This window comes from Brassica oleracea, chromosome C3 (genome assembly GCF_000695525.1).
Source record: "Brassica oleracea var. oleracea cultivar TO1000 chromosome C3, BOL, whole genome shotgun sequence".
Lineage (NCBI taxonomy): Eukaryota > Viridiplantae > Streptophyta > Magnoliopsida > Brassicales > Brassicaceae > Brassica > Brassica oleracea.
The window spans coordinates 14116428-14131937 of NC_027750.1; the positions used below are offsets into that span (position 1 = coordinate 14116428).

General features: G+C 34.2%; 3 protein-coding genes across 3 annotated transcripts; all 3 read right to left on the minus strand.

The window, feature by feature from the left end:
• Positions 1–3956: 3956 nt before the first annotated feature.
• On the minus strand, positions 3957–4576 carry LOC106329933 (MATH domain and coiled-coil domain-containing protein At2g42465-like). The gene is made up of 2 exons (XM_013768530.1): positions 4559–4576; positions 3957–4373 (listed from the first exon to the last, which is right to left on the minus strand). The coding sequence occupies exons 1-2, from the start codon at positions 4574–4576 to the stop codon at positions 3957–3959; spliced, it is 435 nt and encodes a 144-aa protein (XP_013623984.1).
• Positions 4577–7693: 3117 nt separating this feature from the next.
• Positions 7694–9022, minus strand: LOC106329934 (MATH domain and coiled-coil domain-containing protein At2g42460-like). Its single transcript, XM_013768531.1, has 4 exons — positions 8931–9022; positions 8671–8831; positions 8215–8420; positions 7694–8089 (listed from the first exon to the last, which is right to left on the minus strand). Exons 1-4 carry the CDS (start codon positions 9020–9022, stop codon positions 7694–7696), a joined length of 855 nt encoding a protein of 284 aa, XP_013623985.1.
• Positions 9023–9750: 728 nt separating this feature from the next.
• Positions 9751–13484, minus strand: LOC106336083 (copper methylamine oxidase-like). The gene is made up of 12 exons (XM_013774805.1): positions 13194–13484; positions 12908–13017; positions 12537–12842; positions 12346–12458; positions 11928–12258; positions 11627–11842; positions 11316–11552; positions 10871–11056; positions 10596–10736; positions 10261–10529; positions 10105–10186; positions 9751–10026 (listed from the first exon to the last, which is right to left on the minus strand). Exons 1-12 carry the CDS (start codon positions 13336–13338, stop codon positions 9889–9891), a joined length of 2274 nt encoding a protein of 757 aa, XP_013630259.1. The 5' UTR covers positions 13339–13484; the 3' UTR covers positions 9751–9888.
• Between the last annotated feature and the right edge of the window lie 2026 nt (positions 13485–15510).

Sequence of the window (15510 nt, forward strand, 5' to 3'; positions counted from 1 at the left end):
TAACCTAATCAAGCATTTTAAACAAAGGTACTAATAAGAGTTAAAAATAAGTTTAATTAAGCACCTGGTCATTTGATCAAATACTTCACGTAGACATTTTTTAAAAGATGAAAACTTCCACCAGGTTAATTAGTTTTTTTTTTTTTTGTAAAAATGTAAAGTTATTGTTACCAATTCTCAGTTTTTGACAGAATTACAAAGGTAACAAAGAAGCAGAGAAAAGAAAAAAATAAAAACTTAAACACCAACTCAAACTTGACAAAAACCGGAGACAAACACAACAAGAAAAGCTACAATCGGAGGTCTCAACTAATCCGCACAACCGCTTGCCGCAAAAGAAGAATCACAGTTAATCCGAAAGTCAGAATCCAGTAATTTTGGCCTCCCCGATGATCCGCTCTTTATAATTGACTCGACCAAAAACAGCTAGAGACAGACTTCCTAGCGTTGACCAACACGAACAGCAGCCTCTCAAAAGGCCTAGAACTCCCGCATCACCAAGACCGAGCAATTATTAAAACGGAATAAGCTCCGAAGAACCATACGCCAAAGACCTGCACAAAAACCGGGTGATAAGCAGTCACAGCAATTACTTGACAGTTACTAACAAGTAACAACGGGTTACGCGTTTATCAAAAAAAAAAACAACGGGTTACGCGTATTATGAGTATTTATTTTGTGTAACATTTGGCATGCTAACCGTATACTTAGCAAAATGTGTCACTTCATTAGTTAATTACTTTTATCATTTATCATATCAAAATATTGGTTGCTTCGACATGTATAGTGACGATTAGAAAATGTGGACAGTGTAACATCTTATCTTTTTTTTTTGAGAAAACAGTGTAACATCTTATTACATTGAAGAATAACAGCTTAGGAAAAAATAGATTACTTTTGCGTAAGTTAAGAACAATTAATATACTACATCATTCCTCTGGTTATTAAAATGCATTCTCGTCCATCTCAAGATATTTTAAAAGTATGATATGGATTAGGTGGTACACATGGAAATGGTTTATAATTAAACACATTTCCAAACCAAATTTCGGATCAAAATTCATTATGGTTGCGACTTTGTGAACAATGATTCGGCGAATGCCTATTCTTAGTTAAGCCGTTTATAAATGTGTATGATTATTAAATGATATCCGAACTCTTCGAGCCCATTACCAAAGACCAAAGTTATTAACCCTTCCTTATATTATATAGAACCGATGAAAAGAGCATGGTCAAAGCATAATTTCACCACTTAGACATTCATCAAGAAACGTATATATGATTATTAATCATATTTAAACGAAGCATATATAAAACTCTGAAATACATTAAAAACAAAACCTATAAATGAAAAGAAATGATGATCGAGGATTAATTGGATGTAGAAAAGTTATTCTGATTATCAGGGATCATCTATATTAGTATTATTTATAGAAACAATTATATTCAGGGTCAATTCATCATGATAGTGCGTTTATTTTATATTGTGTAAACTGACAGAGAATAAACACGAACTATTGTCAGCTTGTCAAATAGATTGAAAGTTGAAGCGGCATGACTTAACGCACGTGGTTCCGTGTCTTAAGTACAATCAAATTGTTTGACCGTTGAAATAACACACGTGCGGCTTGTTTAACTCATTTGCTCGCGGGACTGACCTCACAGTTTTTTTCCCAGGCCGTGTGAATATCGAATAAATTTGTTCTACATCTATTGATTATTTGCATTAATTTACTAAACATATAAAATTTCTAAGAGAATCTAAATAATTATAAGAACATTAATAATAAATCAATTTTAACCATAAATTTAATTTTACTTTTAGTTATCATAAAATCTGTTAAAAAAAATCGAACCAAATTGTACAAAAAATTTAAATATTCTTTAGTTAATGTATTAATTAATTTCATAATTAATATTATAATATTACTATAAATTAATTTTAAATAAATTTTTATTCAGAACTAAAGAAAATTAAATAAAATTATATGCTATTTGTTTTTATAAATTTCATAATTATGGTCTATATCTTCTCTATTAAAAGAGAAATATAATTTTTATCTACTATTCTCTCCGTTTTAATATATGTGATATTTTCACATATTTAGGTAACTTTAACTCTATCAAAAATTATGCAACCAATTGTATTTTTTTAATTAAATAAATTAGTTTAAATTATATATCAATGATTTTTTTGTTTAGAAAAGATAATTTTTTAATATGTGTGCAAACAACCAAAACTTCATCTATTATGAAATGGAGGGAGTATAAAATAGTCATACTAGGTCTATGTAATCAATTACATCTATTTGATTATTTACATTAGACATATAAAATTTCTAAGAAATCTAAATAATTATAAAAACATTAATAATAAATCAGTTTTAACCGTGAATTTAAATTTCACTTTTAGTCATCATAAAATCTGTTGAAAAAGATCTAACAAAATTTTACTAAAGTTTTTAAATATTTTAGTTAATGTATTAATTAATTTCATAATTAATAATATAATATTAGTATAAATTAATTTTAAATAAATTTTTATATAAAAATAAAATAAAATTATATGCTATTTTTTAATAAATTTCATAATTATGGTCTATATTATATTAAAATAGAAATAACAAGAATTAAATATAAAAATTATATTAAATTGGTAAGTTAACATAATTAAAAATAATAATTTTATTTAAATAAATTAATAAAATATCATTCACCGTTTAAAGAAATTAAAATATTATTTACTATTTATAAGAATTAAAATTCGTGAGTAATATATGTAATATTTTTATATAAAAAATAAAATTGTTAACATATGTTAAACTTTATATCTACAATTATATATTATCTATTTGTTATTTTAAAAATCAAAATATTATATTATCAAAAATGATTATACACAAAATATAATATAAAAATTATATATTTATAATATAAAATTAACCGCATAGAATTGCGGATCAAAATCTAGTTATTTATTAGAAAAAGTGAGGTATTATACTTTTACGGGTCTTTTAAATTTCAATGTTAGTACAAGAATATTTTTTTTATATTAATAATTTTACTTAGACACGAGATAAAGTCTGAAAATCAGCATTATTTTTTCTAATAAGGTAACCAGGCACAAGATCTTACAAGGTTTTTGATATATTTCCCGCTTATCTGAGGTGGGATATTCGATAACCAGTTTGCAATCAACTTTCATAAATAAACTCTCTGTCTTCATTACTTTCTTAACAGACTTGAGAACCCTCTACCTACAACTAGATAAATTAACTTTTGTATGATACAGTGCAGAAAGGGTGATTGATACAAAGTACAAACAATCATAAACGAACCACCAAAACCCACACACATCAACGATCATTTTCAGTCAGGCTTCCAAAGAGTTATGGGCTTAATTGGACCTTTTCTTGGCCCACAGTAATCGGGTAAATATAAGTGAAATACGGGGGTACTTAGATATAAGAAATGTTTCTTCAGGTATTCCTCCGTAAGAAACCATGGATATTGATATTCTTAGAGTCTTAGAACATGATTATCGGTGAAACTTGTTTTGAATTTCTTAAAACTTTTTTTTCTTTTGTTTGATTTAAAAAATAAAAATAAAAAAATAAAAAAAGAACTAATTGCGGGCCACCACGTGTCGGTGGGACCTGCAAACAAACTATCCAAAGTCGATCCTTATCTCGTGATTTCTACAACCCATTTTAAAAAAAACACGCAGGACCCATACCTTTAAAACCCCATTTAGTATACAGCGATAATCATGGTCTTACATCTTTTGTTATTTTAACCCTTCGGTGCTCGTAAAATAAAACACCTTTGCTGCCAAGAATTTTCCTCAAGGTTTTCTGTTTCGTCGACCAAACACTTGAACTCAAACATGTGTTGAAAAGTGATGAAAAAATGAATAACAAGCTAATCCCAGATACATTACATGAACCTCCAAACTTTTATTTTTGACCTAAAACAATTTCGTCAAAAGACAAAAGCGTAGCATCAGCAGCAGATTTAGCCTTCTCCTTTTCTAGTTCAACTTTGAGATCTGACAAAGTCAGCTCCAGGTTCTTGATGCGTTCCTCCACTTCTTGGGCCCTTGATTTATCAGCATCTGCATTCTTTCTCTCCAAGTAAATCTCCTCAAACCTTGTCTTTAACCAATCCAGTTTGAATCCAGCTTCTGTTAGCTCATTCAACTGGCTCTCAGCGTCGCTTAGCTCAGTCTCAGAAAAGCTACGAAGAGGCTTGCGCAGTGTCTCGATGAGGCTGAGAAGAAGATTCATGTATGCTGCTTTCACACCTTTGTCCTTTGGTTTGAAATCAATAGCAATGTTTGGGTGTTTCTCGAAAATTTTGTGCACTGAATCAAACTGCCACCGAAAAAGGTATGTGATGTTAGTAGTTAACGAATGAACATGTGACAACCCGCCCCGTGGGAACTACCTGCCCCGTGGGCCCCAGGCTCACAGCGCTGCAGCGCACCGACCCCAACCCTTCCATTATGAGTTCTCTCTCACTCCATAATTAGGTTGTTGGTGAGCTTCGAACCCAGGACCTCACCCTTTAACAGCATTCCCACTGGACAAGCTGTCACCAATTGAATTATAACGCCTTTTCACATATCACAACTCGGGATGTTACAATTTACCCTCTCTCAAAGAACGCAACGTCCTCTCGCTGCGCTCCACGACAGGTCTCAAGACGCCTCTCAGGTCAGAACTGAGATGGCTAACCTGGCTCTGATACCACTTATAACGCCTTTTCACATATCACAACTCGGGATGTTACAGAACATCTCATATCGATAATTAAATAAATAATTGACTAGTATATCAAATTATGTCAAATTCAATAATACGCAATTGGTTTTGAGTTGAAATCTCATGATAACATAAGTCAAATATTATTAATTTAACCACAACATCCAGTTATCCAAAAAGAAGCTTGTTAACATACCTGACTATAAAGAACGTCGAAACCCTTGAGAAATAACGTCTCCTTTCCAGTTATCTCTGCTTCATGAACAATGTCAACTACTTTTACGTCGACTTTAATGAACAGTTTGCTATTTTCCAAAAACTCTTCTTCTTTAAGCTTGCTAAGTGGCAATGTCTTATGACCCCAGGATGAGAACTGAGCGCAGAATAAGCATGACCTTTCTGCAAGACAAAAAAAAAATTAAAATATCAACTCTTCTTCTCAAGCAGGTACCGTATACGATGCATAATTTCTGTTCCTATATACTCAAAATATGGAAGATATTCTGGACAATAGCCGTTATTTCTTCATGATCCACTTTTTTTTTTATCTTTCATATACTCTAGTGTTTACTCGAGAAGTTTCAATAAATGTTTGGTATCAGCTGAAAGGTCAAACATTGCCCCCTAAAAATTTATTTTTTTGCAGTAATATCAATTGTTCAAACCAAAATAAAAACACTCTCTTTGTTTCATAAAGTAAAATGTTATGCTATGATGCACGGGGACGGCATATCATTGACGTCTCGCGTACCAGCGGCGTTTCAGGGACGGGGACGGCGCGGGGACGGTGTGGGAACGGTGTGGGAACGTTTCCGAACGTTTCAGAGAGGCCGGGGACGGCAAAGGTTTCTGGGGACGGCATGGTTAGGTTTCGGAAACGTTTCCGAAACGTTTAGGATGTATAGTCGGCATAATTTTGTAAAAGTTTGATTATTTACTTTTTCATACTCTTTTTATTTGGATAACAATTGAAAAAAAAGGAAACACGTCTTGTATAAAACAATTAGGGATATCACAAACTCTGGTTTTGGTTTTTCAATGCTCACGTAAAAAAAAGTCTTAGACAATATTAATATTAGATAGTATTTGGTTTGTTTCATGTGCGTAATGTACGTATGTGTTTTTTGGTTTGTACGTAAAAGAAGAGTATTAGACTTCTTTATGTTTATGTTTTTCTTACGTGTGTGTTGTTTATATCATACAAGCTTCTCACAATTTTTTTTTTCCAGGTTATGACTTCTCAAAAGGCAAGTGATAATGTTGACAATGCTTCTGAAGAAGCTCCATTATGGAACTACTTGACTAAATTAGAGAAATCAGGAGCAAAAGGAGACACTTGGAAATTTAAGTGCAATATGAGATTTATGCTTTGGTTTTAATATTTATATGTACACATTTCTATATATATATATATATATAGACGTACCCATGTCGTACCCGTATCTATAAATTTTAGATTTAGCCGTTTCCCGTCCCCGCCCCCGTCCCCGTATCTGTCCCCTTATCCGTCTCGGTGCAACATAGAATTGTTATGTATAAAACACAATAATTAAACAATTTGTTTTTTTCTAAAAAAAGATAATAAAAACTGCAAAATATAATTGGTTAATTAATTTTCAATAAATTTAATATAGAAATGCCAAAGCATTTTACCTTTAAAAAAATCAATTTTTTTTAAACATCATATGTTATAAGAGGATGGAATATAAATAACATAGAAGATATGATCACTATTACCAGTTGCGCTGTTGAGGACATTTCCGGATTGGTTCGAGTTCAAGAGAGTGAATCGAAAGTTAGCTTTCCTTTGCCATCCAGTTCGCAATGACTTAGGATTATAAACGCATAGGTACACACTCAAGTGATCATCAAATCTGGTTTCCTTGGGATGAACTAGAAGATACCTAAATAGATTCAAAACAAAGAGTAGTGGCTACATGATCTAATAAGATTACAAGTACTCATTCTCGCTAGTTTCATATAAACATTGATTCTTCTCGCTTACCATTCACACCCTCCACATGAGAACTTTGGAGACTTTATCGAATATTTATTCAGGGAGAAATTATCTATCTCGAACGTGTAACAAGTTTGCAACTGATCACCCTTATCTGTTCTTAAACGATTTCTTAATTAGCCTATGTTTCTATGAGTCGTGAGGGATAAAACAACCAAACAAAACTGAACTCAAAAGAAATCATGAGACACAACGACTTACCTGAGATACTCTTCTGCATTTGATTCCCCATATCTTATGATGAGGCTTCATCAAGCGGTAGAATAGTTTTTGAAAGAAAGTTAGAATAGTTTTTGAAAGAAAGTTGTAGTGCAAAGCGAAACCCTAATTAGGAGAGATTTAACACCTAGTATTTATAAGCCCAAATCTACAAATTTCACATAATATAATACTGGATAGATTTCCTTATAATTTAGTTACAAGATTTTAAACAAAAATAATCTTGTAACTAAATACAAAACAATCAACTGTATTAAATTTTCAATTTGAAAAAGTTCAATTATAAGATGGGATTTTGTAAGATCATTTTTTTACATGAAATCACCAAATCTGAATATAGAACCAATAAAACAAAGCTCTCTGTGAATTGATCAAATATATTCATCAATTTTAAAAGATAAAGTTCTCATAACTCTCAAGCACATATATTCATCAATTTCTACGTAGTAGTTAATTTCGAAATAACTAAAGAGACTTAATATGTTTATGTTTTTTGGTCAAAAAAAAAACTTAATATGTTTATGTGTCACCATCATATTACCCAAGCGTAAGCACCTCATTTGGTTGTTGACTGATCAAACAAGGAGTACATAGTGATGAGAACACGGCGAAGAATAATAAAAGAAAACCAAAGGATGACAAAAACTAAAACAATAAATTTAGACACTCACCAAACTTTTCACTAGAAAACACATTAGTGTCCTGCGAAGCAAGCCAAAAAGAATTTCTTTATCAAAACGTCTATGCACTCAAACGGAGAAACTCTTGGAGCAGGAGCAGCAGTAGTAGATTCGATCTTCTCCTTATCCAGTTCAACTTTGAGATGAGAAGATGGTTCCTTCCTCTTCAAGGAAACTTCCTCAAGCTTTGACTTCAACCAATCCAGCTTAAAGCCAGCATCAGTTAGCACGCTCAACTCGCTGTCAGCGTTGCTTAGCTCAGTCTCCGACAAGCTCTGAGGAGGCTTGTCTAGTGTCTGGACTAGACCGAGAAGAATATTCATGTATGCTGTCTTCACCTCTCTGATATCTGATCTAATATCTACCGCAACGTCTGGGTGCTTCACAAACATGTTGCTCACTGAAACAACCTGCCAGTGATACACAGAAATGCTAACTAGATCCAAAGTTCAGAATGTATCTTTAAGTGGATATACATACGAAAACAAAAAGAAGAGACCCAAAAATCCATAATATAGCTGGTTCATTGACTTACCTGACTATTAAGAACATGGAAACCGTGAACAACAACAATCTCATTCTCAGTTGATTTTCCTTCGTCAGCAACTTTAGTTACTTTAATGTTGACTTCAATGGTTAGTTTGTTGTTCTCCAAAAATCCATCTTCTTGAAGCTTGGTAAGAGGCAAAATTTTGGAATTACCCCAGCTTGGAGCCTCAGCACAGAACAATCTGCCTTTTTCTGTATGTACATAAAAAAGAGGATATTTCAACTTTTCTTTCATCAAATAAGACATGATCTATAATCAATCACAATTAACACTGCTTATAAGACCATGTTCAACATATTTTGCTAATTTTTTCTCTAAAATAAAATAATTTGACTATATATATAGAGGAAAATACAGAAAGTGTTTGAAGTGCTCTAACTTATAAGTCCTAAAATTCAAGAAAAGAAAAAAACTGAAGATATGATCATATCATTATTTTACCAACTGTTCTATGTAGAACTTTGCCAGATTGATTCAACACAACAAAACTAAAACTAGCTTGTCTTCTCCATCCAGGTAGCAGTTTTCGAAAATTCACAACGTTCAGGAATAGAGACAAGTGATCATCTACAATTTTTCCCTTGGGATAAACACAAAGATACCTAACAGAAAAAAAAAAAAAAAATTAATTATCAGCTCAAACATCTATCTAGACGTTTCGTATAAGAAAGCTAAGGATCTTTATTATTCTCGTTTTATACCATTCGCAGCCGCCGCTTGAGAAACGATCTGACTTCATCACACTTTTATTTTCGGAAAAGTTGTTTATCTCCCAACGGAAAGCCTTCTCCATCTGTTCAAAAATGCTCTGTCGATTTTAGGGTTTAGTGCTTCCAAGTGTTTATAGTTTCTAGGTCAAACGAAACCTCACACTAAATATATGCAAAACCTATAAAATATTAAAATATATAATATATATTTATATTTTATGACTTGTAGTGTTTATCGATTTATGGTACCTTCAGGAATATTCCAGAAATATTTCATAAAAATCGGGATAAAATTATCAAAGAAGTTAAATATTTTGTATGTCCTTATTTTCCGATTTCTTCCTCATCAAGGAAATCTTTTGTATATTGTTCAAGCTACGATTATGGCCGTGTTCGTTTACATGTCGCGCGACCTGCGACATGCGACCTGCGACTGATCGCAGGTCGCAGGTTATTGTTCGTTTTGCTGTCGCGTAACATGCGACCTGCGATTGGTCGCAAGTCGCAAGTCGCAAGTCGGAGGTTGTTGTTCGTTTTGATGTCGCGTGACTGATCGCGCGACCAGTCGCGGATTCCTATTTAAGTCGCCCGAAAAAACAGCGACTAAAAATTAAGAAAATTTTGATCGCGCGACTGGTCGCAGGTCGCAGATCGCAGGTCACGCGACACGTAAACGAACATAGTTTTAGTCGCAGGTCGCAAGTCGCGCGATACGTAAACGAACGTAATCTTAGTCGCAGCTCGCGCGACACGAACATGGCTTATATGCTAAATTAGCGAGACTTAAATATGTATGATCGATTACTATTCATAATAAAATAATCAACTCTTTAATATGGAACACTCTTTTAGTCTCCAACCAACAAACCAAACACGAAAAGATTCCAATTCGAAACTAAATTGCAACAATAATGTCTCCAATTTATAAGAAGTCTAAGTCTGTCATGTTTCAAAGCTTTGAAAGTAAACCACTCTGAAGAGGCTTCGGTGCTACAACCTCTTTGACCTCACTGTCCTTAGCATCCAATTCGCATGCAGGATTCGGTGGAACGTCTACGGCCGGTGAGCAGTTGAAAAATCCATGTGGCTGTCAAAACCCAAAAACATTTTACTTAAGATTTTGATTGTAAGTTACTCGCGTACAGAAAGAAAGAATTTGACTTACCATTAGCGTGAAACCAATATGTTCCACGGGCATAACCGGCCAATCTTCAAGTCTAGGAACATGTGTGATCCCAAACACATACCTGTGAAAACCAAAATTCTCACATTGAAATCTTGGTAACTAGAAGTGGTTTTTATATGTGAGGAGGACACATACCAGAGAACGACATCAGATTCTTCCAGGGAGCGATTCTGTTTCACCCATGTAGCGAGACCTTCACCAGCACGTGGGTTTTGGTTTGGGAATTCTCCTCCTGGAAACTTCTCGTCAGGTGCATAACGGGTAACCCACAGATTATGCTTCAAGAATGCAGCTCTTCTTAGAAACTTGGCCTCGGGTCGAGCTAGTGGCAAACAGTTTGACCCCGGAACAAGTTTGTATCCCGTTAACTGACCCGTCCTGTTTACTGTCCTTGTGTTCCTTACCTGACAAAACATATTAACAGTAGTGAGGATATTGATGCGAGATCGTGTAAGGTACAGATTGCTTACAATCCAATGGCGAGCACTAAAAGGGTCGCAGTCACGCGTCGCTTCTGCCTCGGATCTAAGTAACTTCTCTTCTGCGTAAAAAGCATTGTTGTGGATATTGTTCTCACCGGGCTCGTCAACTTTGACATTTACCTCAACTACCTACAGGAAAAAATTACATTCAGCTGACTCTACTCACTAAAATCACCTACCAGACCATATGTATCTAACAATTGTTCAAGCACTACAGACTTCTACAAAATATGCATGTATTCAGCAAGAAGAACGGCATTTACCTGGTTATAAGCTTCACCAGGTTTACAGTCAACGGACATATCCATGCGAGCGATAAAGAAATGTTGATGGACTGGTGCATACAACCCCGGAGCAATAGTAGTACCGTACTTTCGAGTTTCTCCTGGCTGCAGCGCTCCTAGACTGAGGATACCAGTAAGTTTTACTTCAGCTTCGATTTTTCCATCCTGCAGTAAGACAAAAAATTGATATTAGTCTCCAAATATCTAGAAAGATGAAACAACATACATATCATCAAACAAATGAAACTCAGGTGGACACTTCAGCACTGTAAATCAATATCCCCAACTAAGCAGAGTGTTAAGGCTTAAAGCCTTAAAACAATTGTGAGCTGCCAAACTCAAGATTTATTCTCATCCAGGGACATATAATTGTCTTCCCTTTAGAAATTAGATCCAAAGATGACTAATCACGTTTCCCACTAACCTGGTAGAAGTGCCAGTAAAATCCATACTCGTAGTTAGCCACAGTACAAAAGAAAGAGACAGTCAGCCTCCTAGATCTTCGCACTTCAGCCAATCCTGTTCTCCAATCCTGATGTTTCCACAAAATCCCATGGTCTTCTTCATGCAAGCATACGCAGTTCTCAATTGTTTCAACTCCTCCAGTGAAATTTGTGAAATGGGCGTCAAAGTACTTGATAGATCCCAGACAGTCACACCCCTATAAAACCTAATTGTTAAACGCAAACCAAGATCTGGTTATATATAATGAGAACACATTAACTGATTTCAAACCTTCTTAAGCGAATGTGCGTTTTTCCCAAGACCATCCTCCCCTGCATCAAAAGCATTCTTCCTGTAATGTGGCTCGTTCGGATCACCATAAGGCACAACCATCTCCACAAAACTTAGCCTATGTGCAACAGGCCTTCGACCTCGACTGCCATCAACATATGCTACCGAATGTATGACTAAACCTTCCCTGGGAGTGAACCCAATACGAAAGTTCCACTGTAAACAAAAAGTTGAGCCATAGTTTAGAAGTAATCTTAAGCATTAACATCTGGTTTCGATTAGGATATGTCTGGAAAACTACCTTCTGCCACTCGACAAAGTAACCCCTTACACGGAAACTTGGACCTTCAGGCTGAATAATCTCGAGAGGCTTAACATCACTTCTATCAACACCCCCTCTGCTCTCACCTGGTGTATAATTCCTCAAAGGGTCAGGTGGGGGAAGTGGCACAAACTTACGGTCTTCAAACTCGATCACCACCATGTTTTGCATGTCCACAAGAACATAAATTCCCTCAACTGGACGAGCATAGCCATTTTCCATTGGGCAGTCACTATCAGTTCGACAGTATATAAGAGGCTTCGCAAGCCTACGACTAGGAGCGTCAGCTTCACTATGATAACCCACACACCTGCACAATAAGTTCAGAGGCAGGTTCAGGAAAAAATAAACCTTAATTTACAACTTTCAGCAGCTAACAAAGATGTTATAAACATACCAGGGATCAACCATCACAAGATCCATGTCATCGATACCTCTCCTCTTCATTGCCTCAATGAATGGAGGGAAGTCTTTGACAATCGCTTCACATTCCGCATATTCTTCCGCATCCTAAAATCACAATACTCTAACTGAGAAACTCTAGAACGAAAACAGCATCTAAATGATTAAACTTTTCTTATGACATACCATGGGTGGCTGGACATCAGGTATCACTTGCGAGGAAACCACTCTCCCCCTGTGATGCCCGCCCCGAGTGACAGCATGAACCGAAGACAACTCCACGATCCACACACTTGTCTCATTAGAAGTCTTGTTGTAGACAACAAGTCTCGCTCGCCTTGGAGGGAGCTTCATAGGGATCACAGGTCCAGCTTTAGTTCTTGGAAGCAATGATGGCTGGAAGGGAGGGAAAAAGTAAGCATCTGCAAGCGCCACAACATGTTTCTCTGGCTCCACTGACGCCACCTCGATGAAACGCATACTATCCCTAACCTGCCAAAAGAAAACCAGTTGAAATCAATGATTCAGGAAAGAGGTTTGAGAGTGTTTCCCCCCACCTCAGGGTTAGCACCAGCGGCGCGAACAGTGGCCACAGCAACTGATATCTCTGCAGCAGATAGAGGATCCAACGGGTGCTTTGTTTCCGACCTTGGCGTTACAGAGATTCCTGCATTGGTGATATCACAGTATTTAAGAGATCAATTTAGCTATCATCAACAAGAACGAACTCAGAGTAAATCAAACAAATCACAATCCAACATCAGATAATCAGTATCAACCGCAGGATAATCAATCTCAAGGCAGATCGTTAATCAGTCTAGGAGAGGTAGAGATTTGGTATACCTTTGTTCGCAGGTTTCTTGGCCGTGTCAGCGATCGAATCGACAGGGCGGAGTACGGACTCCACAGCGGAGAGGAGTTTCGGAGGAGGCGGAGCAGAGGCTCCGTGGTGAGCACATGGCGTCGTCTTTTGCGAAGCTGAGGCCATTGAATAGGGTTTACGAGTCCTCCAAATCCACCAAAGTAAGTCTCAGCACAATCTACTGACATACAGCAAAACCTCTCTCTCGCCGGATCTGAGTTTCTCTGAGGCAACTGTGATCGCACCTTTTTCCCGTGGTGGTGTGGTGGGAAGGAAGAGAGTGATTCAATTTGCTTTATACAGTCCAAGCAGAAGCTGCCAAAGCCTACTTGTGGGCTCTACCTTTTTTTCTATAAAGTATATATATATATATATATATATAGTATTTATAAACGTAAATACATGTATATCATAAACTTTATTATAATAAAAATATATAGCTTGGATACGGTCAACGGATTCCTAAATTGCCCATAAGTTTGTTTTTGACTAAAAGCCTATAAATTTCTTTCAAACAATATGCTTACAAAGTTATGTTTTCATTGGCAAAATTATTAAAAATTAACAGAATGCTTAAATTAAATAATTGATTCCTACATTTTATACCACAATTGGTTTTGATAATATCTATACTATTAAAACCTAAATAATAACTTCTTTCATATGTAATACTTTAAAATAGATCATCCTCCACATAAATATAGGCATTATAGATTTATATTAATACATATAAATTACATTAATAATGATAGATTTTGTTATGATATATGACAAAAAATTTTGTTATGATATATGACAAAAAATTTTGTTATGATATATGACAAAAAATTTTGTTATGATATATGACAAAAAATTTTGTTATGATATATGACAAAAAATTTTGTTATGATATATGACAAAAAATTTTGTTATGATATATGACAAAAAATTTTGTTATGATATATGACAAAAAATTTTGTTATGATATATGACAAAAAATTTTGTTATGATATATGACAAAAAATTTTGTTATGATATATGACAAAAAATTTTGTTATGATATATGACAAAAAATTTTGTTATGATATATGACAAAAAATTTTGTTATGATATATGACAAAAAATTTTGTTATGATATATGACAAAAAATTTTGTTATGATATATGACAAAAAATTTTGTTATGATATATGACAAAAAATTTTGTTATGATATATGACAAAAAATTTTGTTGTTTAAACTAAAATGTTTTAGATCTAGTAATATAACTAAAATTAATTAAATTAATTAACAAAACACAATATTAAAATATAATAGAAAACATGGCTGTATACAACTTTAGATATTGGTTGGTGCTGATCTCAGCCTAGAAAGAAACATATATCAATATTTTTGTGGATTTGTACATAAGTTTTGTGGATTTTATACCCAAATTATGTCCTAAGCGAATATTTTGTTTCTCTCTTACCAAACTACTGTATATCATTCCTTGTGGGAAAACGCACCATAATTTCTTATATAGTAAAAAATCATTTGTCATTAACATGTTCACACTATGTTAATCACGTGATAGTCTCACATTGATTTCAATTTGATTACGGTGACGTGTCGGTTTTATAGTCATAAATAAGTCATTTAACAATTAATGTGTTCACAATACTAATTTTTTAATTCCACCGTAGACAATTTAATGTGTTCACGCTAATTGTTTTTAACCAACTCATTTTTAGTTATTGCATTTCTAACATTTGTATTAATGAACCTAAATTATCTCTGTACAACTACTGAATAATATCATTTTGAAAGAAAGAAATTATACAATAAATTATACAATCATTAAGATCCGCATCAACTAAAGTGTTGAATGATAATGTTTTTAGAAATTAAAAGTTTTGTACCTTGCCGAACTTTGCCATTGTTGAGACTTCTGTACACGAAGACAATAAATAATTGTGATTAGTTATGAATTAAAGAAACTGAGGTAAAAAACACCACACATAAAGTCTTATTTTTAATTTAGCCAAATATTGTTTTTTTACGAAGTTTTCCTATCAGACCAAATATTAGTAACATAATCAGATTGCTAGAAAAAAATCAGAAATCAGAAAAGCTTTAAAAGAAAAGAAAATTCGTGAAATCGATTGAAAAACAAAATTCAAGTGCCGAGTTAAGATATCATATTATTTTCCACACAACGCTAACACTTTTCACTCGTTTGTATCGTGTTTTTATTTTATTTACCAAGAATAATTTATAACGAAATACACATTATTGGTTACAAACTACGTTAATTTTGCAACATGCCCAACAATATTGACACG